The sequence below is a fragment of the Crassostrea angulata genome, unplaced genomic scaffold (assembly GCF_025612915.1).
Source record: "Crassostrea angulata isolate pt1a10 unplaced genomic scaffold, ASM2561291v2 HiC_scaffold_141, whole genome shotgun sequence".
NCBI lineage: Eukaryota > Metazoa > Mollusca > Bivalvia > Ostreida > Ostreidae > Magallana > Magallana angulata.
This window is the reverse complement of record NW_026441696.1, coordinates 86,921-111,031: the sequence shown is the minus strand read 5'-3', so window position 1 is coordinate 111,031 and position 24,111 is coordinate 86,921. Positions and strand designations below refer to the sequence as shown.

General features: G+C 36.3%; 2 protein-coding genes and 1 pseudogene across 2 annotated transcripts in view; 1 reads left to right on the top strand and 2 right to left on the bottom strand.

Annotated features, from left to right (window-relative positions):
- Positions 1 to 4,790: 4,790 nt before the first annotated feature.
- Positions 4,791 to 9,492, bottom strand: LOC128169494 (mucin-2-like; annotated as a pseudogene).
- A 1,256-nt stretch (positions 9,493 to 10,748) lies between these two features.
- LOC128169490 (uncharacterized) lies at positions 10,749 to 11,804 on the top strand. The gene is made up of 4 exons (XM_052835623.1): positions 10,749 to 10,849; positions 10,950 to 11,042; positions 11,172 to 11,264; positions 11,396 to 11,804. The coding sequence occupies exons 1-4, from the start codon at positions 10,749 to 10,751 to the stop codon at positions 11,802 to 11,804; spliced, it is 696 nt and encodes a 231-aa protein (XP_052691583.1).
- A 9,949-nt stretch (positions 11,805 to 21,753) lies between these two features.
- LOC128169486 (neurogenic locus notch homolog protein 2-like) overlaps positions 21,754 to 24,111 on the bottom strand; it is a 43,126-nt gene continuing 40,768 nt past the window's right edge. Inside the window, exon 6 of the mRNA XM_052835621.1 lies at positions 21,754 to 22,239. Coding sequence (XP_052691581.1) covers positions 22,025 to 22,239 — 215 coding nt within the window. The 3' untranslated portion in view covers positions 21,754 to 22,024. The remainder of the gene's footprint in view (positions 22,240 to 24,111) is intronic.

Genomic DNA, 24,111 nt, shown 5'->3' with positions numbered 1-24,111 from the left:
CGATGTTATCTGTGAAATAGCCCTTAATATCTACACGGGAACATTTCCTCTCACAAAGAACGATATAAATAAATTGAAACCTTACCAATCGTACATTCGGTCCCTTGGATCAAGAGAAGTCAGTACGAAAACGAAACGTGGGATTTTATTGAAACATCTACCATTAGTTTCGCTGTTATTGAAACCTATTGTACATCATATCGACAAATATGGCGAGAGAAATGATACTAGTACCTAAATTAAAATACGAACATCTTCTTAAAAAAATCGAGGACAAAGAAGAGCCTGTTAAACCAGACACAATGAATGACAGTAAGGATGAAAAACAAATGCCTGAAAAGACATTAACCGATACAACACCGAGTGAATCAATCAACGACACCTCACAGACAGGGAGTGGTTACGTCAGCAGAACTCAAACAATAGGAAAACCCCCTGGTTTAACCATGAAACGACGCAAGAAACAAGTTCCCTGGCTTACGTACTGAGTGTTAAATTGAAAGAAAGAAAAAGACTCCTTTTATGATAACATTTTATTGTATATACTGTAATGATGTAATCAAAAACATTGAACTGAAATGTGAATATCATAATAAATTCGGGTGAACTGTGCAGTTTTATTTTCATACTTTTTCTTTCAATGAAATCCAAATGGCAGCGTATCTAAATTGGGCAGAATTCTTCTTTTAGTGTATACCATTTGATAATGTTTGGTTTCTACCCGGTTTAACAACTTTCTTTTCCGACTGTCCCTGGATATTTTACATGGGTTAATAATTTCGATTTGTTTATCTTGCCCTGTGCAAATTAATGATTTAATAGCTTCAAAATTGATCATTTTAGAGTTGGTCCAATTTAATGTAAACCCTCGAACTTTACATTCTTCCTTGCCCGAGAGTGTGCGATAGGCATAATTTTTGGGGCCCCCAGATACGAATTCCACTATGTGACCGTCTTCTGGTTTGATCTCGTTGGTTAATTCCCCTAAATAATTTCCAATAGGCAGATAATGCAAGTCATCCGACTTTTGTGTTTTGAAAATAACACTATCTGTGTCGAAATACAAAACGTTTTCCTCTAATCTATCTAATACACTATAAAGTCGCAGCCGCGCATGTGCAGTAGTAAAACTTGCTAGAAATATGTTTGTTTTGCAATCCGGGGGCATGAACATGGGATGGTTACTCCACTCAAATTGAAGAGTGTCCCTAGAAACAATGTGAAAATTGTGAGGGACTTTTGTGGGATCTGACAGAATTTGAAAAAACTTATCATCCATTTTCTCTGTGTCAAGTAAATGTTTTGATGTTGACAGACATTTAAAACCTTGCAAAATACCCCCCCCCCCCCCCTCCCCTCCGTTAGGGAAAAGGAAGGGGCAAATTCAGAACCAACATTTTTCCACAGTAAAATGTTTTACCATAGAATTCGTAGATGGTGTCTTTCCCCTGAGGATTCTCGGCAAAACCGTCGCATCGATAATTGGTGTCTGGTACATGGTATTCTCCTCCATTCAGAGCATGACGGATGTGTACAGGTGTACCTCGTTGTCGACTTCGTTGCATGATCCATTCTAACCATTGAATAGATATTTTACTGTAATTGTCCTTGCTGACATATCCTTGGGAAGGTACGACCGCAATGGGACTCGTTAGTCGTTGTTTTCCCACTTCCGTATTCTCCTCCTTTTCTAGGTCACTGAGCGCAATCCAATCTTCATCAAGCCGAACCCCTTGTACCCCTTCAAACTTGTCCAACGCATGCCAGGTAGACGTCTGGTCTTTTGTGATTTCTACTTCGGTGTTGTGTTTCAAAAATAAAGTTTTATATATACCCATGCAAACACTTGCGATGGTTACGTAATCAAAGGGGTCTACACCATCTTTGATGGTCGTAGAAATGGTTCCATCGGGTCGAACGTTTGACGTTTCTGTCGTCGTGGCTTGAAGGACAGTATTTCGAAACGCCATACAACCCCTTCTTAAGATGTCAACGTCCGAGCGACAGTATTTTAACATCTCTTCTTGAAAGTTAAATATTTCCGAACTCTTACTTGCATGCCACGTGACCAATTTTTTCCTCTCTCCCGACGACATGAAATTGTATCCGTAGTCTTCTAGAGCAGGATAGGGACCCACGTAATTTTGATGTTCCTTCGTATTAAAAAAATGAGGAAAGTATCCCTTGCTAAGTTCCTCTAGACCAAACGCTTCCGGAATCTTTGCTAATTTCATGGGAAGGAAATTTAACGAATCCAAGAATGTGAGATTGAGTTTCTTGGCGATGTGCATGTACATTATTTTGGATCCGTTGTAAATGATTTTATCTGATCGAATCGAATGTCGGTCAATGAGTACATCTAATATCGGATACAAGTCGAAACTCTTGGCGTTGTGGGCGATTAAAATCGTGTTCTTAACGTGTGGCTGAGTAATGTAGGCACAAAACTGCTGTGCAGCGTTTTCGCCGCAAAAGATCAGTTCTCGGTGACCGCAAGTATCTGGACAGGGAGGGCGAACGAATTTTGATTTTTTCATTTGAGAGCATCTTGCGCAGCGCGCACCACAGTGGCTACATTTTGAATCATTTTTCAATTCTTTTTTTTCACACGAGGGGCAAGAAGTCTGTAATACCGTAAAATTGACTTTATGAAGGTGTAGTCCGCAAGACGGATCTTTACAATTTAGGCACAATCTGCAGCTTGCACACTGCCGATCTTTCTTGGCACATTCTCGACATCTGATGCAAGAGGGGGTATAGCCTTGATCGCATTCAAAAATGTCATCCTGACGAGTCTCAAAATCGTAAAAGATGAATTTCTTCTCCGCTTTTTCTGGATCCGTATTGTATGCCTTTTGATAACAAAGATGTGTCCCTACATGGTATTCGGAACAACTGGAACACTGCCGCTCGCCGCATACATGGAGCTGAGGGTTGCGTTTAGCCGTTGCCTGTTTAACGCGACATTTCTTACACTGATACCACAATTCACATGCAGGGGGAACCTTGTTTTTGTGCACCATTTTACCGACTTTGTGTCTCTCGAAGCAGGCTAGTGAACGACAGACTCGACCGCTGGATAGACATCCTACCTGCAATTCGGACTCGGAACAGTTATCGTATAGACATACGTCACAGGAAGTCGCACAAGAATGTGCACTTTTGGTTTTGTAAGGTTTCAAACACGTATGGCAAAAATAAGCAGCATTGAAAAAGCCCTGGATGTTTCCAATACCATGCCAATGTTTCTCGTTTTCTGTTTCCACATGATATAAATAAAGACTTATTCTCTCTGTGTCCTCTTTTGCAACCCGGACGAATTTGTTTCCTACCCGAGACGACACTACATTGATATTCACATTCAGTAGGGTTTCGAAAGGTTCGATATCATTTAACCCTAGGTATCTGTCAAAAGGTACGCCTGCTTTGTTACATAGCCAAATTGCCATATCCGTCTGGCATTTCCTGCGCGATTTTTTGAGTAGATTACCGTAATAGTGTTTTGGAACGGTTCGGTGTTCAATCACGTGTTGCATTGTGGCGCAAGAGTCGTTTCCGGTCAAACGAGACCACGTCTCGGCATTAACCTTTTTACAGGTTTTCATGAAACAGAGACCTATGGCAATGGGTAAACAGAGATTGTTGTCATTTTCAACGTACAATACGGATTTCTTCTTATGAAGGGAATTGTTGGGCCCAAACAGTGACGTAACCGGTAACTTATTTCCACTCCAGCTCCCGCCCTTGGGCAAGTCGATAGATCCTACAGTGACGAGTAAATGTTCGTCCACGGGGATCGTTTCGTTCGAATTTAGCAACTTTGTAATCTCGGACATCACGGTATCTGCATTGAGCTTTTCCCACGATTGTAATGGGACGACAATGGAGTTGTTTAAATTAGGATGACTTAACACCACTCTGCCTAAATCAGCATCGTGACCCCTAGCCTGTGACAATACGTCATCGAACATGCCATGCAATTTGTCATAAATATCAATTAACTTATCTCCTCTCCATTGGTCATTGAATTTTACCTTGAAGGTCGTGTCACGGGCCAGTTTCGTTTTATAGGTTCGAGTTTCTTTTTTCCATATAAAATAAGGTTTTTCTGCTTCATCATCATCCCCACCGCCCAACTGAACGCTAGTTGATGACTGGTCATTGTCAGGCGATTGTCTTGGTCGCTTGGATGCAGGCTCCAGATCAAGGAGGAGCTCTTCCCATAAATGATCTATATGTTCGTTCCATTCAAGTTCCTTTATTCGGTTCTCGACCTCAATGTCACCGGTTAGACCATTGGCTGCAGCAAACAGATTGATAGTGTCGACATCAGTTAAGGAGTCCAGGATTTCTTTCAAGAGACTATTGTCTGTCATATCTTTAATTTAGAAATACACAACAATTAAAATAAATATTTAGTACGAAAGCTTCTTATTCTCAGTTTACTTTGTTAAGAAATGTTACCAATCAACCATCCTTTTTTTTATTAAAAAAATAAGAAAAGGTACTTTATTTTTAGAAATAACTTTTAATCAAAACTGTTCAACAATCAAGTCTCTCTCTGGAGAAGGATGTAGTCTCATCCTACTACTAAAAATTATCTTAGTAACTTCATACTAATATAACTCACAAGTGTGGGTTTTTTTCCTGATATAACATTTATTTAGTAAAAAATATTGGTTTGTAAATAGAAAATGTTTACATATTAAATATTTACTCTATTTCTGTTTTAAAGTTTGAACCCATGATGAGTGAGTATACAGTTTCAGTTACAAGATAAGTAAGAAAAATTTGTGACATAATCATAGCCAATGATATAATATTGTCATAAAAGACTACAAAATCGTAGATCTCTATCTAAAATGGTAAGCTAACAAAATCCACAATTCAATCACAGTACTTGATATCAAATCACTCATAACTATTTAGTTAACAAGACTAGATTACACAAAAAAGTCATAAAAATATTTCACAACCAGTAAAAAAAAAAGGTGGACCCTTTGTCCAATGTTAACAATGTACACACAGTGTTTAAAAAACCACATATCGCAAAAAGCAAGCTTTTCTATTTAGGAATGTACAAAATACTAGATCACCCTGGATCACAAAACACTTTAGAAATTTAAAAAAAAATTGAGGTAAAAGTTTTCAGGTATATAATGTTGTCATAAAATTTTAATGCAACATGAAAATAAAAAAAAATCCCTACATGCAGAAGCACACCTGGTCTTTTCCGAAAAACAAAAGAAAAAAAGAAACATGACTAGTCACAGAATCCCTCCTGTTACATTTCACTTTCCCGAAATAAAGAAATGTTACCAATCAACCATCCTTTTTTTTTTAATTAAAAAAAATAAGAAAAGCTACTTTATTTTTAAAAATAACTTTTAATCAAAACTGTTCAACAATCAAGTCTCTCTCTGGAGAAGGATGTAGTCTCATCCTACTACTAAAAATTATCTTAGTAACTTCATACTCATATAACTCACAGTTGTGGGTTTTTTTCCTGATATAACATTTATTTAGTAAAAAATATTGGTTTGTAAATAGAAAATGTTTACATATTAAATATTTACTCTATTTCTGTTTTAAAGTTTGAACCCATGATGAGTGAGTATACAGTTTCAGTTACAAGATAAGTGAGAAAAATTTGTGACATAATCACAGCCAATGATATAATATTGTCATAAAAGACTACAAAATCGTAGATCTCTATCTAAAATGGTAAGCTAACAAAATCCACAATTCAATCACAGTGCTTGATATCAAATCACTCATAACTATTTAGTTAACAAGACTAGATTACACAAAAAAGTCATAAAAATATTTCACAACCAGTAAAAAAAAAAATGTGGACCCTTTGTCCAATGTTAACAATGTACACCCAGTGTTTAAAAAACCACATATCGCAAAAAGCAAACTTTCCTATTTAGGAATGTACAAAATACTAGATCACCCTGGATCACAAAACACTTTAGAAATTAAAAAAAAAATGAGGTAAAAGTTTTCAGGTATATAATGTTGTCATAAAATTTTAATGCAACATAAAAATAAAAAAAAATCCCTACATGCAGAAGCACACCTGGTCTTTTCCGAAAAACAAAAGAAAAAAAGAAACATGACTAGTCACAGAATCCCTCCTGTTACATTTCACTTTCCCGAAATAATTTACATTTGACTTTCTTGAAATAATAGCTTCTTCTTGCTCTGCAACCTGGTGTTCTTGCTGACGGGAGTGGAAGGACCAATTAAAGGTTTCAGGGTTGCAGGTGTAGAAGTATGTGGTGTTTCTGTTGGAGTGACAGGTGCAGAAGCAGTTGGTGGTGTAGTAGCTGGTGGTGCGGAAGGAGCAGCTGGTGGTGGTGTGGTAGGAGCAGGGGAGTCAATATCCGTCAATTGCATTGGTATGTCATGCATTCTTGTGTATCGAATTTTAATTGAAAGTCGAATTATGATGACCACAGACACTTTACAGCAAATCGTAACAATGATAGCCCATATCAGATAATCTACAAAACAAATGTAGTTCTCAAAAAACAAGATTTTTTCACATAATTTATGAAACACCATATACTTTACATGTGTTTTAGAAAAAAAATAATTTTACAAAATCTATTTTTTATTAGCGTACAATCTTGCATCAAAGTTTACTTCATCATAAAAATCATCATCATCAAATTCATCATTTGACTTTGTACAAGGTCTTATAATTTCCTGAAGCTCATATTTTGATGGTAATTTGTTTTCCTTAACTATCTGATTTTTTCTAAACAACCATGAACTAAACTTTTTTTTTCTTTTCACATGTTTTCTTTTTTTCTTACATTTATCTACAAACATATTTTTTATTTTCTTTGTTTTAAATAAAAAGAGTAATAACAAATTAAGTGAACAAATGACAATGATATAGATGGATGAACCAGATATACCCTCTGCAAGATCTTCTTTTTCATCACCCATCATGTCGTGTGTTTGGGTCTTGGGGCTATCTGGAGTCGTTGTTCTTGCTATAATCCCAGACCAAGTCGTTTTCTCAACTGGTTCTGAAAAATACAAAAAAGTCATTCTGAACATTTCTTCAGACAATGTTCAAGAAAATATACTTGCCACGCATTGACTATACACAAACATCACGTGTTAAATACTTTTGAAATATCTTACCTCCATTACCTTCTTTAGAGAGATTCGGTGCTTGGGTCTCTGGGCTAGCTGGAGTCGATGTTCTTGTTGTAATCCCAGGCCGAGTCGTTTTCTCAACTGGTTCTGAAAAATAAAAAAAAAGTCATTCTGAACATTTCTTTCTTCTTTTAACCTTGACAACGTCAAGAAAGTGTACTTGCCACGCATTGACTATAAACAAACATCATGTGTTAAATACTTTTGAAATATCTTACCTCCATTACCTGTTTTAGAAAGATTCAGTGTTTGGATCTCTGGGCTAGCTGGAGTCTTTGTTCTTGTTGTAATCCCAGGCCAAGTCGTTTTCTCAACTGGTTCTGAAAAATAAACAAAGTCATTCTGAACATTTCTTTCTTCGTTAAACCTTGACAATGTTCAAGAAAGTGTACCTGCCACGCATTGACTATACACAAACATCATGTGTTAAATACTTTTGAAATATCTCACCTCCGTTACCTGTTTTAGAGAGATTCAGTGTCTGGGTCTCTGGGCTAGCTGGAGTCGTTGTTCTTGTTGTAATCTCAGGCCGAGTCGTTTTCTCAACTGGTTCTGAAAAATCAACAAAGTCATTCTGAACATTTCTTTCTTCTTTTTTACCCTGACAATGTTCAAGAAAGTGTACTTGCCACGCATTGACTAATCAGACTATACACAAACATCACGTGTTAAATACTTTTGAAATATCTTACCTCCATTACCTTCTTTAGAGATATTCAGTGTTTGGATCTCTGGGCTAGCTGGAATCGTTGTTTTTGTTGTAATCCCCGGTTGAGTCGTTTTCTCAACTGGTACTGAAAAATTAACAAAGTCATTCTGAACATTTCTTTCTTCTTTTTACCTTGACAATGTTCAAGAAAGTGTACTTGCCACGCATTGACTATAAACAAACAGCATGTGTTAAATACTTTTGAAATATCTTACCTCCATTACCTGTTTTAGAGAGATTCAGTGTCTGGGTCTCTGGGCTAGCTGGAGTCGTTGTTCTTGTTGTAATCCCAGGCCGAGTCGTTTTCTCAACTGGTGCTGATAAATCAACAAAGTCATTCTGAACATTTCTTTCTTCTTTTCACCTTGACAATGTTCAAGAAAGTGTACTTGCCACGCATTGATTTATACACAAACATCACGTCTTAAATACTTTTGAAATATCTTACCTCCATTACCTGTTTTAGAGAGATTCAGTGTTTGGATCTCTGGGCTAGCTGGAATCGTTGTTCTTGTTGTAATTGGGATTTGTTTTGGCTATGAAATTTAAAAATAGAATTAATAAAACATTCGGAATGCCTCTGATTTTCGAATTTATATTATGTCGAACCCGATCTTAATTTAAATATTGAGCGTCTGTTTGCAGTTATGTGTACTTCTTTTTAATGACCGATAAAAGATTAATTTACTAGTGATCATCTCTATACCAACATGAAAAAACAGATTGATGCAAATTTAATTACTTCAGTACTACTTGTCCAAAAAAAGGGGGGTAGGGGTGAGGTTCGTTATACATGTTATACGGGATATGTGCAAGATAACTTAATTGAAACTGAAAAATATAAGACTTACCACATTGTCCGTTTTTTTGGTCTAGCGGGTGAATTCGTACCGATGACATATTTCCAATTACGAATACAGAGTTCAGTCTACATGATGTCACAAAAACGTCTCGAACTTCTGACGCGTGCACCGTGATATTAATACAAGGCGAGTAACATGTCTTTACGATTCTGTTGGTACTCCTTGGCAATACAGCACCAAAAACCACAGGACATAAAACAATAGACATAAGGAACATCATCTTTACGGGTCTCTCCCCCATCTTTTCTCATCGCCTGCATGTGTGTAGTGCGTGAAACATATCCGCGCGAAAATTTGGTCACATGATCATTTCTCTCTCTCTCTCTCTCTTTCTCTCTCGTGGAAACCCTCATACAGTGATACACACATGATGACAGATATTGAGGCATGGTTTGGGTTAAAATAATGTGAAATATAGACTATCACTTTAACGAAGGAATTCATAAATTACATGTAAATGGTATTGATGACACACACTTAATTGTTTAATTATATTTATTAGTGTGTTGGATAAGGGTATCTTTTATTGCGCAAAACTTTAGTTGAATCTTTTTGAGATTGTGATTGACATACATGTTATAACAATTTACATGGAGTGTAATGCAACATATAACGGACATTGCCCGGTCTGTATGGAACGATTCTATCCGGGTATTGACTTCTCGTGACCTACATTAAATATGACATTCGTCACATTCATAGGTCTTTGCACCTGATTTGTAAAGAACTTTGTATTCTTGGAGATAACAAATGATGATACGTGTAATTATTTACCCATTTCAAACTTTATGCTTTTATATCACATCTACTCATGGAAAAAAATCAGATCATTTAATGTCTGTTTTTTCTACTTTTTAAAATATGTACTGTAAATATTAAGTCCTAAACTCTATCTAGATATAATTCATTGTCCTCGGTATTGGATCACTGGAACACTGTGATAATTTTTTATTGTACTTGCAGTAATACTAGAGCACATTATCTTTCTAATGATATGTAACGCTTTAAAAGCAATAAGATACTAAAACTTTAATATGTCGATAATGTGTGAGAAATATTAAGTTATCATGATTATTTCGTCATACAGCTCTTATCACGTTTGATACGGAAACACTTGAAGCGCAGGTGCAATGACTCTAATTGCGCGTTTTTTAAAAACCCCGTTTTAGGTATAAACACGTAAGAAAAGAGACGCTCTAAACAAATTCTTTTGTTTTTCACTCCCATCCCTTTACCACCCACAAAAATCATGCATACCCCCAATAATCTACCCTCGGGTATAAATAGGTAGGGTGAATTTGACAAAAGTTACTGAGTTATAGACCTCAAACTTAAAAGCGTAGCAACCATGGCTGAAGAATTCTTCAAGTGTCAGTGAGTATTTAAATGAATTTTTCAAATAGGAGAAAAAACCCCGATCTCTCGGACTATATTTTGAAATGGTACAATTTAACTCTTTTTTATGAAAGTTTTAATTTTTTTTTTTTGATTTTTTAAAAATTTACTATAACGTAATACATGTACAAATTTCAGAGTTTTTTTCAATTTTATTTTCAAAATACACGTCTTGAACTTAATATGTGTATAACGAATAAAGATCTGCGTGTCTTCAATTAATTAGCATACTTAAGAGAGCTATAAACCTAACTTATTAAAAACATTTTTGACTTATTGAGAAGTATTTTATGTATAGGTGTACATACATGTAATGGTTAAACATAATTTTTATGAGAAGGTCGTATTTTTCTCCATGAATAATGTTCAAAGACAGCGAATTATTTGGGAGAAAAGCTCTGTTGTTCGGTACATTACAACTAATGTTTTCAACGTCTTGTTGGTCTTGTTGTGTTTCAGTAAAACAATGAAATTTATCTCAAGTTATGTCATGACGTATTTTTTTTTCTACATTTGACAAGAACAGCGTTTATTGCTCTCTTAGTTATGTAGAGTTATCTTTCTTGGGTCGTAAAGCATCATTCTGTCTCTCCAGGGAATCTGACATGTACCCATGTAGATCTTCCCCCTCAAGATCTTATGGCGATTTTGAGGAAGAATGGATCAAACTAGGAGAGGAGTCGTATGTAGGGATCTTTGAGTCAGGGTAAATTGATTTCTGGTTTTTTTTTATTGGAAGTTTGTATAAAAAATCATTAAGGTTTTAAAATAAATAAAATATTTTCAAAAAATCTTTATAAATACAGAAATTCTCCAGATGACCCTTACGAGCCCAAAGTTAAAACTGGAGTAAAAAGGAAAATAAGTGAGTCTGAAGACTCGCTTATTCTGACCCGGAGGTATTTTTTTTCATGCATTATTATCTTTTCTAAAGTCGTATTAAGCAAAACTTATTTTATAATTTTAAATTTTTTTTCTTAACATACTTTCACTTCTTTCTATAATCCTAATTATGTTTCCCCCCTCAGAAAAATGAGCAAAACCACAGAAGAAAATGACGATGTGTTCCCTTTTAAAAACCAAGAAATTGAGAAAGAAGACATCGTTTTAACGAAATTTAGGTAAAGGAAATTCATAAAAATATTTTAAAATTTGTGCATGTTAATGACAATGAAATCTGAAATGCTAACTATTACAAAACAAAATCCAGACATTTCTGTTTTACACGTATATTCACAAACTTTAATTACAGGAGGGACAACCCAACAAAATATAAAGCCTTGGAAGGCAGATTTTTGGGAAATAGCCCCGCATCTCCCATCTCTATTGCTTCCAGCCCCCCTGCATCGCCCAAAAACTGCAACATGCCATCCAACCCACCCTTGCCAATCTATAGCCCATCATCGCCCAGCGACGTGTCATCCAACACTGCATTGCAAATCAGCGTACCAGAATTGAACTCGATCTCTAACCTTCCAACACCTGATCACAACTTAACACCATCCAGAAATACAACAGTGCCCCAAACAACTCCCGCGCAAACCTCTGGGCAGTATCCACTCAAGGCGGAGCTAAGCGCTCTCTGCGAACTCGTGGATTCAGTTCGTGTGGACCTTTTACAAACCTCGATGATTGTTAACTACATTCAGGCTTATAATTAAAATGTTCAAAAAGTGAAGCTTCCTAGCTCTAAGTGAACTATTTTATAATTTATGTAATTTAGAACTTGCTGATTTCAGTTTTATTTGTATCCATATTAAGAAATGATATCAAATGTTTAAAATGAGAACTATTTCAAAGCCTACGTTTTAAACGTCGTTTGTAGATTAAAAAATTGTGTCTTTGGTTTTGTATTGAGATGTATGTAATGAATATTAAATATTTTTGATGATACCTATGTTTCTTTTATTCATTTAAGGAGGCTGGGGGGTTGTTAGCTTAAAATTTTAATTAACGATCAAATTTAGCTGAAAAATTTAGATATGGTCTATATATTTGTCAACAATTATTTGATGAAGAAAAATTTTAAGTTTGAAATTTTACCAATTTCTATATCTTTATATGGAGCACTTCATTTATAAAAAAATAAAAATGCTGCCACACCCCAGCCTCGTTAAAATAAGGATTATTTGTATAAAATGTATCTGGGGAAAACATATTGGGTTCGAAGGAAAAGAGTTAATTTAAGTAAAAAGAATATAATTACTTATACAGCTGTCTTGTATACCGGTATATCAAAGCGTTCTCTTCCTTTTTTGAATTGGATTATCTTGTCCTCGATTAAAACCAAAGTATTTCATTTTCGCAATATGAGAAATTGAATGAAACTTCGAGTTTATATACCAATCATATTGAATATAAAGGATTTTAGGGATGGGTGACCCTAGACAGACTTATGGGATGGGTGACCCCAGACTGCTTTATGGGATGGGTGACCCCAGACGGATTTATGGGAGGGTGACCCCAGACTGCTTTATGGGATGGGTGACCCTAGACGATTTTTGACCCCAGACAGGTTCATGGTTGTAAGGTCATTGACCCACACTGATGGGATGGGTCGTGACGTCACTGACCCCACACTGACCGCAGACTATATACCTTACTACTGGCGTCTAGAATAGTGACTTTGTAGCTGGGTGATGCTTCCTTACTCATGATCACCAATTCGTTTTTAGAACGAAACAGTCTGAGTTGAATGTCTACTCCGTTAATGAGATACTTGTCGAGATAAAAACAATCCACGTAGAGAGGTCCCTTTAGATCGAATGTTCTCGATTTCTGTGTAAACACATATCTCTTTCTCAGGGACATGTAAGCTCCGGCTGCGGCGTCCGGGTCTCCAATGCCTTCTCCGTCAGGCCAGTACAGCTGGGTCTGCATTTGAGAGGAAGAGGCCTCTATTCCTGAGGACAGAAGTACTTTGAAATATGCTTTCCAGGGATAATTGTTGGCATTTTGCGAGACGCATTTTCCGTTCATGTAGACATCAATCTGAAATAACACTGTTTCATGTAAACCAAAAGGTCTATCATTATAAGGAAATAAATAATTTAATTATTAATAAAGAAGTTAAACTATTTTTAGAGGTTGTTTAAATTTATTTGTCAAGTAAATTGATGAAGTGACCCTATTGGGCATTAATTTAAATGAAATTCAAAATTACTGATATGATTGTAGTGTTTTAGCAATTTTAAAATTGTTTGTAATATTAAATTTTCTTTTTTTTTTTTTACATATTTTTACATAGTATGGTAATTATGGTAATGTTTTGGGAGTTTATTAAATTTAACAAGTTCATCAAAGAAAATCATAGTCCTATGGGATCAATTTTCTGATATGGAGTTCCATTGTGCCATAGGAGAAAGTGAGGAAAATTTGAAACAAATAATTGCATCTGTCAAGACTCTTATTAGTAAGATATTGAAAGTTTTATCAACAGAAGAGCATTGCTTGGCTACCGGTATTTCTATTCACTGCAAAGGGAGGGGTTATTGTCATTTTGTTGGTTTTTCTTTAAATCAATTAAATTAAGAAAATATATCATCAAATCTTACATTTGTAAATGTATTACTGTTATAGATATGTATTTACAGTGAAATTCTGACAATTTTGATTAACTAATTTTTTTTTTTTTTTTTTACAATTCTAGAAAAATTTTTTTGTATGTGTTCCAAACCTTTATTATTCAATTCAATTATTTGTCCCATTTGAAATTAGCCTAGCGGGGGTATTAGTCCCATTAGGACAGTTCTAGTTCTGCTTTTTATACTCTTTTTCAACGGCATGTGCGGCTCGTCGTTACGCATGGATTCTTTCAATTCGGATACCGCTCTCTCTTGCTCGGCCGCCACTTGTGACACTTGTTGAATGTCCGGTTTTGGTGTCGAGGTAGGACGAACTGGAATCATGTATGCTCTTCTTCTGTTAAGTATTCCACCTCCTCTCTGTACCTTGCGTCGAATCATTGGAATAAAGTTATCTCCATCGTCGGTGTGTTGAAACTAACCCCATAGAGTCGGGTTCGAGATATAAGTTGGCCCAGACATGATTCTCACATCTGTCGGAACACGAGTGTAACAGTCGTTTCTCCAGCTAAAAATAACGCATCTCCGGCGTTTTGGTCCTTTATATAGATGTGTTGGTCGGTGAGGTCGTTGGTGCGCAAAGGAATGCGGTAGGGAAGAAGAAAAATCTGATTTTTAGAGTTTGTCATTAAATAAATTCTTCTCAGAAGAGGGCCTTGCCGTTCACCTATGATAGTGTCGTCACAAATCGAACAATAGACAAATATTTCTTTGGTCGCTCTTCCAATTTTGTCGTTACAAAATTCTGTTAACTCTACAGACCATTCCCCCGTGAGAGGTAAGGATCTTGGTAGATGCACTCTAAAATCCCAAGGTTTGTTATCGGAGTGCGTAGACGCACTGTCCGAAGACTTCAGAACCATTCGCAGTGACATCTGTCTGGTAAATGAAATATCACTCTTTTATTCATATGTTTTTACGTCATTCTCCGGAATCCAACTGTCGAATATTTTAGGCCAGCCTAACCATCGAACCAGTACTTCCGGTTTTCCGCGGACTTTCCGTTTTCGGACGATTTTCTCGATCCGCCATTGAGTCTGTTCGTCTTTAGATACCTTTTGAAGTTCGCTGGCATAAAAACTCCCCTGAATGGGTTCCTCCGTCATGTCCTTCAGTTTGTAGATAGGAATACCTTGTGAGACGAAACGACGACTGACTACAAAAATTTCCTCTGTAAACGTCTGATCATAGTCGCGTTGAAACTGTCGTCTCAGGTGTGATATGCGTACCTGATCACCTATCTTGAAGGTATACTCCACACGTTTTCTTTTTGAGGACATTTTCTTTTTATTCATTGGCGCCTTTTTCTGAGATTTTTGTCTTACTAGATAGGCGTCCAGTCTCACCTCGGATTCGTTCTCTGCATTGACCGACGCTGGGGCTCTTCCGTTCAGCGAGCGATTGGGTGTTTCGTTGATAGACATCACCATGTCTTGTAAAATGTCCGTATACTTGTGTTTTTGAGTATGTGTAAAATAACGATACAAACTCTTCTTTAGAGTTTGAATGTATCTTTCTGCAAAATTGGCCTTGGTCTCGTTCAGCGCATAAACAATTTTGATGCCCTTTTCTTTAAAATATCGTTTTAAAAACTGATTATAAAATTCCGAACCTTTATCAGTTCGAATGGCCTTGAGTTGACGAGGACCATTTAGTACGTCTTTAAACGCATATATGATTGACTGAGCTTTCTTGTCTCTCAGGGGTCTCACCCACAAAAATCGAGAAAATACGTCGACAATGACCAAAAGATACTTTATTCCGTTATTGCTCTCTGAGAGGTTTTGTACATCGGCCAAATCCGCTTCCCACTGATAATCTATTCCCTGTACTATCACTCGTCTTCTTTTAAATCCTCTCCGTCTCACTTTTTTCTGCAGCGAAAAGCCATCTTGATTTTGTAAGAATCTTTTGATGCGATTTAAGCCAATGTTATATTTTCCCTCTTTCTTCACTATTTCGTAGAGCTTCTGAGCTCCGGCAAATGACCCAGGGTGTCGTGGATCGTACCATATCTTTTTTAAATATTGCTCCATCTCTTCTTCGTTTCTGGTCTTAAAATGAAGAACCCATTGACACTCTAATCTTTTTATACCCCCCTCAAACAAACCTCAGGTGGGGTCATCATAATATATTTTAAATAGAAAAGCATTCATTTGATTCAATGCATATACCATAAAAAAAATAAAAAAATAAAGTGTACAAGAATTTATTCATGTATTCATTTCTTAAAATTGTAAAATTACAGATCACAACAAATACATAAATATCTTATTTAAATAGTCCATTGTTTAATTTTTCTTTTGTCTATCGTCTTGAAGACTCTCAGTCTGTTACCATTTTGGCATAGATGCAGTTTTTCGACCATCGTAAGTGCTCGTTGTAGGCACTGTCTAAAGGCTCCCAGTTTTTCAGGGTCATGCCACAGGAAAAACAGGTGACTTTATCTCCGATTCGGGTGTAGATAAAACCCGTTCGAGCCAACTCTTGTGTCGACGGTCCTTTCAAAAATCTGGGCCAGTCGCTAAAAGTTGCATATCTTTCCTTAAAGTTTACGTATTCCGGATATTTCCAAGAACAGGGATTGCTCAGCGTTGGAGGGGGGATGTTTTTTACAGGTAGGGTGACATGTTTCGTCTTAAATTTTTCTTCTTTTCGCCCTTTGTACCAGTCCGAACAATTCCACGAGAAATTCGCATTAGAATCCATTTCCCATGATGCTGAAGGTAAGCAGTCTAAGGAACTTGCATCGACAGCACTCCGGGAAAAATTAGGACAACCATCCGTTTCCACCAGGTTCACTCCAGAGTCTATGGTCGACATCGTGATTCTTCAGAGATCAAAGAATGCAATGAGCTTATTCTCAAAGTTCATCTAACTAATGGTTACCAATTAATTCATTTGAAAACATGACACAAATTGTTTGTTTTGCTTCAATGATTACCAATCAAATACTAAAACAACAAAATGATAAAACTTTAACTGACCAATCTCGTTTCACTATTTCATAAGAAGGTGTAACCTCATTATTAACGTAAAATATGATAAAACATATTCATTTTGTTTTGACTTAAGGATCACTCTGCAATAAACATTTGCAAAAATCATCATGTCGTCCTTTCCAGACCCATCCAATGAACCCCAAATGTGGTTATTAAGATTTCTGCAACGGGGAACTTGTGTCAAGAAATATTTTGACAACAACATCCTTTGTCATCCCAGCCAAAATTCGTGTCTGTTTTGTAAAACACAGTATGCTTTACGCAATACTTGCGTTCACGAAACCGATTGCCTCGTTCGACTAGCCTTGGAATCTAAACAAAATGATAGAAAATTACGTCGTTTCGTGTTAAAGGCTCAAGATTTTTTCTTTGACCAAGACATGAGAAAAGGTGAGGCACCATCTGTAGACGAAGTCTTGCAAATCACGAGATTCGGGCTCATTTCGGAAGATGATTGGACAAGTACTTATCATGACCATTTGTGGTACGAGTGGAATAGAGCCATGCATTTTGATCTCGACGAGAAGCCATACACTGAATATCCAGACACGACTGAGGGATTCATTAATCCTCTTGCCTAAGAGCTGTCTTAAGAAGAAGAACTAAAACGGCTGACATTATTTCTTATTTTTCGCGGGAAAAAATATAGTTTAATAGGTTACTTGACATGGAAATATTCTACCAGAACTTGTTTTTTAAGCTTCATTGGTTTTCAATAACTTTATTGAATTGTTCAGCAACCAATCAGCTTATTTTTTAAAAACATTTTTCTGTGACGTTGATTACGGTTCTATGCGTGAACCACATTAACAATCTCGTCACTGTAACCCTTACACTCGACGAAAGAAGAACGATGGCTGAACGTCCTTTCAAACCTCTGTCAAACGGACCATATGTTAAGGTCTCGGAATGGCAAAAGGAACCTCGAGTCGATCTTAGACAATATGAAGTCTGCAACGATAAGGAAATACCAACGAACAAGAGGCCCAGGGGCCACATCGCTCACCTGAGCAACAATTGCCTTAATTCATTACAGTATCAAAATATCAAAATATCTTGACAACTGAGTACAGTAGATCTTGCTAAAAAAAATTGAAAATCTGCCAATTTTTATCCACCTCTTATTTTTTGGTAAATACCAAGCCCCTTTTGTTGTTGTACCTCTAAGATTTTTCTCTATTCCTATATACCCCCCCCCCATTTCGTGGCCCCACTATTCTCTAGGGAATCATGGTTTCATCAAACTTAAATCTACCTTTAATCTCATAACCTGTGCTTTCACACTAAGTACTGAGTTTTGGACCAAAAACTTTCCCAGAATATTTTTAAAGATTTTCTCTATATATTCCTACGTATAAATTCAAACCGCCATCACGGTCTCGCCCTACCACTAGTGATTTTGCAAACTTGAATTTACACTACCCGAGGATGCCTCTACACAAGTTTAAGCTTTTCTGGCCAAATAGTCTTTAAAAAGAAGATTTTGAAAGATTTTCTCTATATATTACTACGTATAAATTCAAACCGTCTTCACGGTCCCGCCCTACCACTAGTGATTTTGCAAACTTGAATTTACACTACCCGAGGATGCCTCTACACAAGTTTAAGCTTTTCTGGCCAAATAGTCTTTAAAAAGAAGATTTTGAAAGATTTTCTCTATATATTACTACGTATAAATTCAAACCGCCATCACGGCCCCGCCCTACCACTAGTGATTTTGCAAACTTGAATTTACACTACCCGAGGATGCCTCTACACAAGTTTAAGCTTTTCTGGCCAAATAGTCTTTAAAAAGAAGATTTTGAAAGATTTTCTCTATATATTCCTAAGAAAGATTTCATCCCCCATTGTGGCCTCACCCTACCCCTGGACTATTATTTAAACAAACTTGAATCTATATGATCTGGGGATGCCTCCACTCAAATTTGGGCTTTCCTGGCCTAATACTTTTGAGAAGAAGACTTTTAAAGATTTTCTCTAAAAAAAAAAAATGTATCCCCCATTGTGGCCCCGCCCTACCCCCAGGAACCATGATTTGAACAAACTTGAATCTACATTATCTGAGGATGGTTACATGCCAATTTGAGATTTCTTGGCCAAATAGTTATTAAAAGAAATTTTTAAAAAGATTTTCTCTTTATACTCTTATATAAAAATTGATCCCCCAATTGTGGCCCCACCCTACACCCGGGGACTATGATTTGAAGAAACGTGAATCAACACTACCTGAGGATGCTTCCATTTTAATTTGAGCCTATCTGGCCTTATAGTTTTTGAGAATAAGATTTTTAAAGATTTTCTCTATATATATTCCTATGTAAAACCTGATCCCCCAATTGTGGCCCCATCCTACCCCCGGGGACCATGATTTGAACAAACTTAAATCTACATTTCCTGAGCATGCTTCCATTTTAATTTGAGCTTTTCTGGCCTAATAGTTTTTGAGAAGAAGATTCTTAAAGATTTTCTCCATATATTCCTATGTAAAACTTGATCCCCCAATTGTGGCCCCATCCTACCCCCGGGGACCATGATTTGAACAAACTTAAATCTACATTTCCTGAGCATGCTTCCATTTTAATTTGAGCTTTTCTGGCCTAATAGTTTTTGAGAAGAAGATTCTTAAAGATTTTCTCCATATATTCCTATGTAAAACTTGATCCCCCTATTGTGGCCCCACCCTACCCCGGGAACCATGATTTGAACAATTTTGAATCTACACTTCCTGAGGATGCTTCCATTTAAATTTGAGCTTTTCTGGCCTAATAGTTTTTGAGAAGAAGATTTTTAAAGATTTTCTCCATATATTCCTATGTACAACTTGATCCAGCAATTGTGGCCCCACCCTACCCCCGGGAACCATGATTTGAACAAACTTGAATCTACACTACCTGAGGATGCTCCCATTTTCATTTGAGCTTTTCTGGCCTGATAGTTTTTGAGAAGAAGATTTTTAAAGATTTTCTCTATATATTCCTATGTAAAATTTGATCCCCCTCTTGTGGCCCCTCCCTACCCCCGGGGACCATGATTTGAACAAACGTGAATCTACACTACCTGAGGATGCCTCCACACAAGTTTAAGCTTTTCCGGCTGAATAGTTTTTGAGAAGAAGATTTTTGAAAAATACCAACAATTTTTTTAATAATTCTCAATTATCTCCCCTTTAAAAAGGGCGTGACACTTCATTTGAACAAACTTGAATCCCCTTCACCTAGTGGTGCTTTGTGCCAAATTTGGTTGAAATCTGTCCAGTGGTTCTTGAGAAGAAGATGAAAATGTGAAAAGTTAACAACGACAACGACAACGACAGACAACGGACAAATTGTGATCAGAAAAGCTCACTTGAGCCTTTGGCTCAGGTGAGCTAAAAAAGGCATTAGTCTAAAGCTGGTACAATTCAAGACTTTGCTTGCTGCAATGGACTCCGTTCAAGACGCCATCCGACAGAATAAAGAGCAAAGTTACCACCTGGGATACAACGTCTACATCCACGTAAAAGAAAACAACCCTTGCGTGGACATTCGTCAGTACTGGAAACCAGACAAAGAATCGGACATTGTGCCTACCAGAAAAGGACTCTGTTTAAGACCGTTTGAATTCTCCGCTTTCGAAGCCTTACTAGCTGACATCGAAAATTGCATTCCGGAACTGAAGGACGTGCAGTGCTGCTCTGAGCGTGATGACCACCAGAATTAAATGGGGATGTTGCAGTGTAACATTTGCAATCCTAATGACTGTAATAACTGGTGAAAAAACAGTTCTGAACTTTAATGCTTAAATTTTTTCTCTGACTTTAAAACATTTATGTTTTGCATTTGACATTTATTTTATGTTCACTCGAGTACCATTTGTTTTCATATAACTTTATATATATATATATATAATTGTGTGATCTGCTGTGTTAATAAATTGTTGAAACTTCAAAAAATATCTTTTATTCCCTAAATATTTAGTTTTATCGAAAAAGGTAAAATATGTCAGCATAACAAGGAGCCAACTTTATACAGCAATCTTAGAGCAACTGTTTGTCAACATTTAAAAAGCTATACTTTAAACGCCAAACTTTAAACGCAAATCTTATATGACCTTTTAAAAATCCGTCGTTAAAACTAAAACTAAAAAATGTCTACAAAACAGTCAAAGCGATTTATCTAAACACAAAAGGATTAAATAGAACCACATTTTAAAATAAAAAGAATTCTAAACTAAATCGAAAAAATTTAACGTCGCTCTAGACTAGATTTCGTCTATGAGATTGTACCCTTCATTTTGTGTTTACATTTAACGTATGAGTACCTCTACACTTAATTTCGTCTACGAAATTGTACCCTTCATTTTGTATTTACATTTTACGTATGAGTAACCTCCTCGGGACACCCAGGTTACCTTTAAACTTTTCAAAACACATCTCCCCTTCCGTATTGTTACTACGCTCAGGTATAATTTTTAAACGTCAGTGATCGCTGACGTATGTCTCCATTGTATTATTTAGACGAAAGGGGGGGGGGGGGGGGGGGAGTCTTTTCTCGGTCGGGGCCCCGTCATGTTACCACACTCGTGTACTATTTTTATACATCTCTCCTTCCCCTTTAATCTTGATAAAGGCCACTGTCACATACCTCCATTCAATACACCATTGTGTTCCAGGGTAACCCCTTATCGAAGGTCATCAACCCCATTGTCCCCCCATTTCAATACCCTATTGTTTGTCTTTTGTCTTCCCCAAACAATAGGCTCCCCATTGTTTTTACCCCCCATACGTACGTATATACTACTCACGGGGCAATCAAAATAAGATCTGGTTTCAAAATGTCTTCAATGATTTCAAATCCAAAAGACTCCTTTAGAAAAAAATTTATATAATTGCGCCCATATAATATATTATTTTGTTATAATTAATAAATAATTACCATGCCCTAATTAATGTTCTATTAAAAGAAAACAAAATACACCATAAATGCAATTTATTGACACCACAGTAATTAAACAGAAATAAAACCAATAGGTACTGATGAAAGTAATTTAAAAAATGTTGAATTAAATATAAAGGTACATTAACAAGCTTCACAGTTATATCCAATGTAAGTAGCATTATAAATAAGTCAGACATGTAACATTAAAAGCAAAAACATATAGAGGTATAAATAAGGCAACAGCTGTAGAATTTTAACTTGAAGCGATTTGAAAAGTCACATTAAATAAGAACAGATAATCAATTCCTCAGGATGCGCAAACATATACATATATCTGAAGTCGGCAACATTTCAGCTTAGTCATCAGCTTGAATGAATATTAGCCAGGGACGCCAAACACGTCAACCTCACAAAGAACGAGATGCCTGGTTGTCTTGGAGATCTTAACGAATCTTCCCTTTGGTAATGTCGGACAGTCGATGACGACCAGCTGTGACGCGGTACCGGGTCCAGCAAAGTAACCACAGAGAGTGTTGACATCAGATTCTGTCAGTCCTACAGTGACGGTAACATCATGCAGCCAGTGTGACACATCTAAATAAAAGTCAAAGTACAGGTGTTAACTAGATGCTGTTATCTTTTGTCTTGTAGGCCTAATGATCATAAAAATATGCACAATATAATTATATATTAATATATCACAGGAAAAGCCTTGCCGAGGTGTTTCCCCTAACTACACTTCCCTGTACTTGTTTTAATTTTTATTGTTTTGCATGATTAACCCATACAAAAAGGCTCATATTAAGCAAAATATGATTATTTTGTTTTTAACGTAAAAAGAAAAGGTTGAAATTTTCTGTGAAAATTTTTCAAGAAAAATGTGATCAATAAGAATGATTTAAGTTTGACGAGATCTTGCTGTGGCGATTCTAATATTGTTACGGGTCATAATTACAATGAATGTACCTAATATTGACAAATACATTTGTTGAAAGTTAATATATGTTAAGCAGCTTAATTGTAGGATGTGGCAGGAATAAGTATGCTAATTCATTTTCTTTAGCGGGTTAAGTTTTTTTCTGCAATGATGGCTACCTTAAGAACCTGCATGAATCTCAAAAAAGATTTTATATTATGACACATACATATTTACATCTATCTTTTAACAAATTAATAAATTGATTGTAAAAAGTTGGTAAAATCCACTTAAAGCTGAACACCGCTCGTAAATAGGCACTGTCCGCCATATTTCTCTTTCAGCACCGCTCTTCCTACACCCCTATATAAGCCATAGACCTCTTAACAGTTCAAAGTATATCGCTGTAGAGGTCTCACCTGTGTGGACGTACATCTTGCCTCGCCATGTTACTCGGTCGCGATGAAATTGTCAAGTTTTACGCACTTTTTTCAAACCAGGAGAGTACTAACATCAAATGAACTGGTCATTGCATTATTTACAGACATAATGTGCACATAAATAACAATCAAATGCATAAAAATCCAAAGACAACGAAAGGAACACTACACGTCGGCCACGAGTTTCAGATGTGCGATCGGGTGTAACGAAATCGAAGGGTTTAAATACATTTACTAGGTACCTTTGTGACTGAGCCTAATTACGAGCGGTGTTCAGCTTTAAGTGCTGTTAATGTACATTATGTACATCAGTACGTTATCTAAAAGTAACAGCCAGATCGTATCCCATTGGAATTTGAGTCTGACATCATCTTGATTGTTTTGTGCAGTCCGTGGTACAATATATTACGTAGGTGGCTGTACATGTAGGTTTTGACCAATCGATGAACGGGGCGTGTAAATTTCAGTATTGTTGTTTCTATAGAGTTATGAATTTACTATTAGTTTTAATATAGGGAAAAATACTTGGTGGATGTAAATATATTATTATCGTTGTAAATCCTTGATATTACGTGCTACTTTCAACTATCTTGATGACTACGGAAAACTTTATAATGTCGTAGACTTTTGTTACTCTAAGCAGTCTAATTGAGGCCCCACTATGCATTTGCCCTATAGTAATCACTCTATCATTTTCTCTGCGGTGACTTTACGTCAAGTTTCTATGTGAAAGCTCACTGCATAATCCTCGTCTTGACTTATTTTCTCCTCTTTAACTTAATTCCTGTATACTACACAAATAAATAATCCATGTTTATTACAAAGAAACAAAATGCATGAACTGGATTGCTTAAGTCAAGGGTTAAGGTCAAGGCAAAGTTCTCTTAAAAGATTATTGATATTTTAGATAGTATATGTAATGTTTTCTATGACAATCGTAGGAAACAACCTAGACGTAACGCTTTTATATTTTAATAATTTACAAAAACAAAGATCTGAATAGCTCACATTATTATAACTACTTTGTAATAACAGCCTTATAACCTATAACTAATAGCATATAATTGCACTGGATTTTAAAAATTAAGATATCGTGCTAAACCTGATATT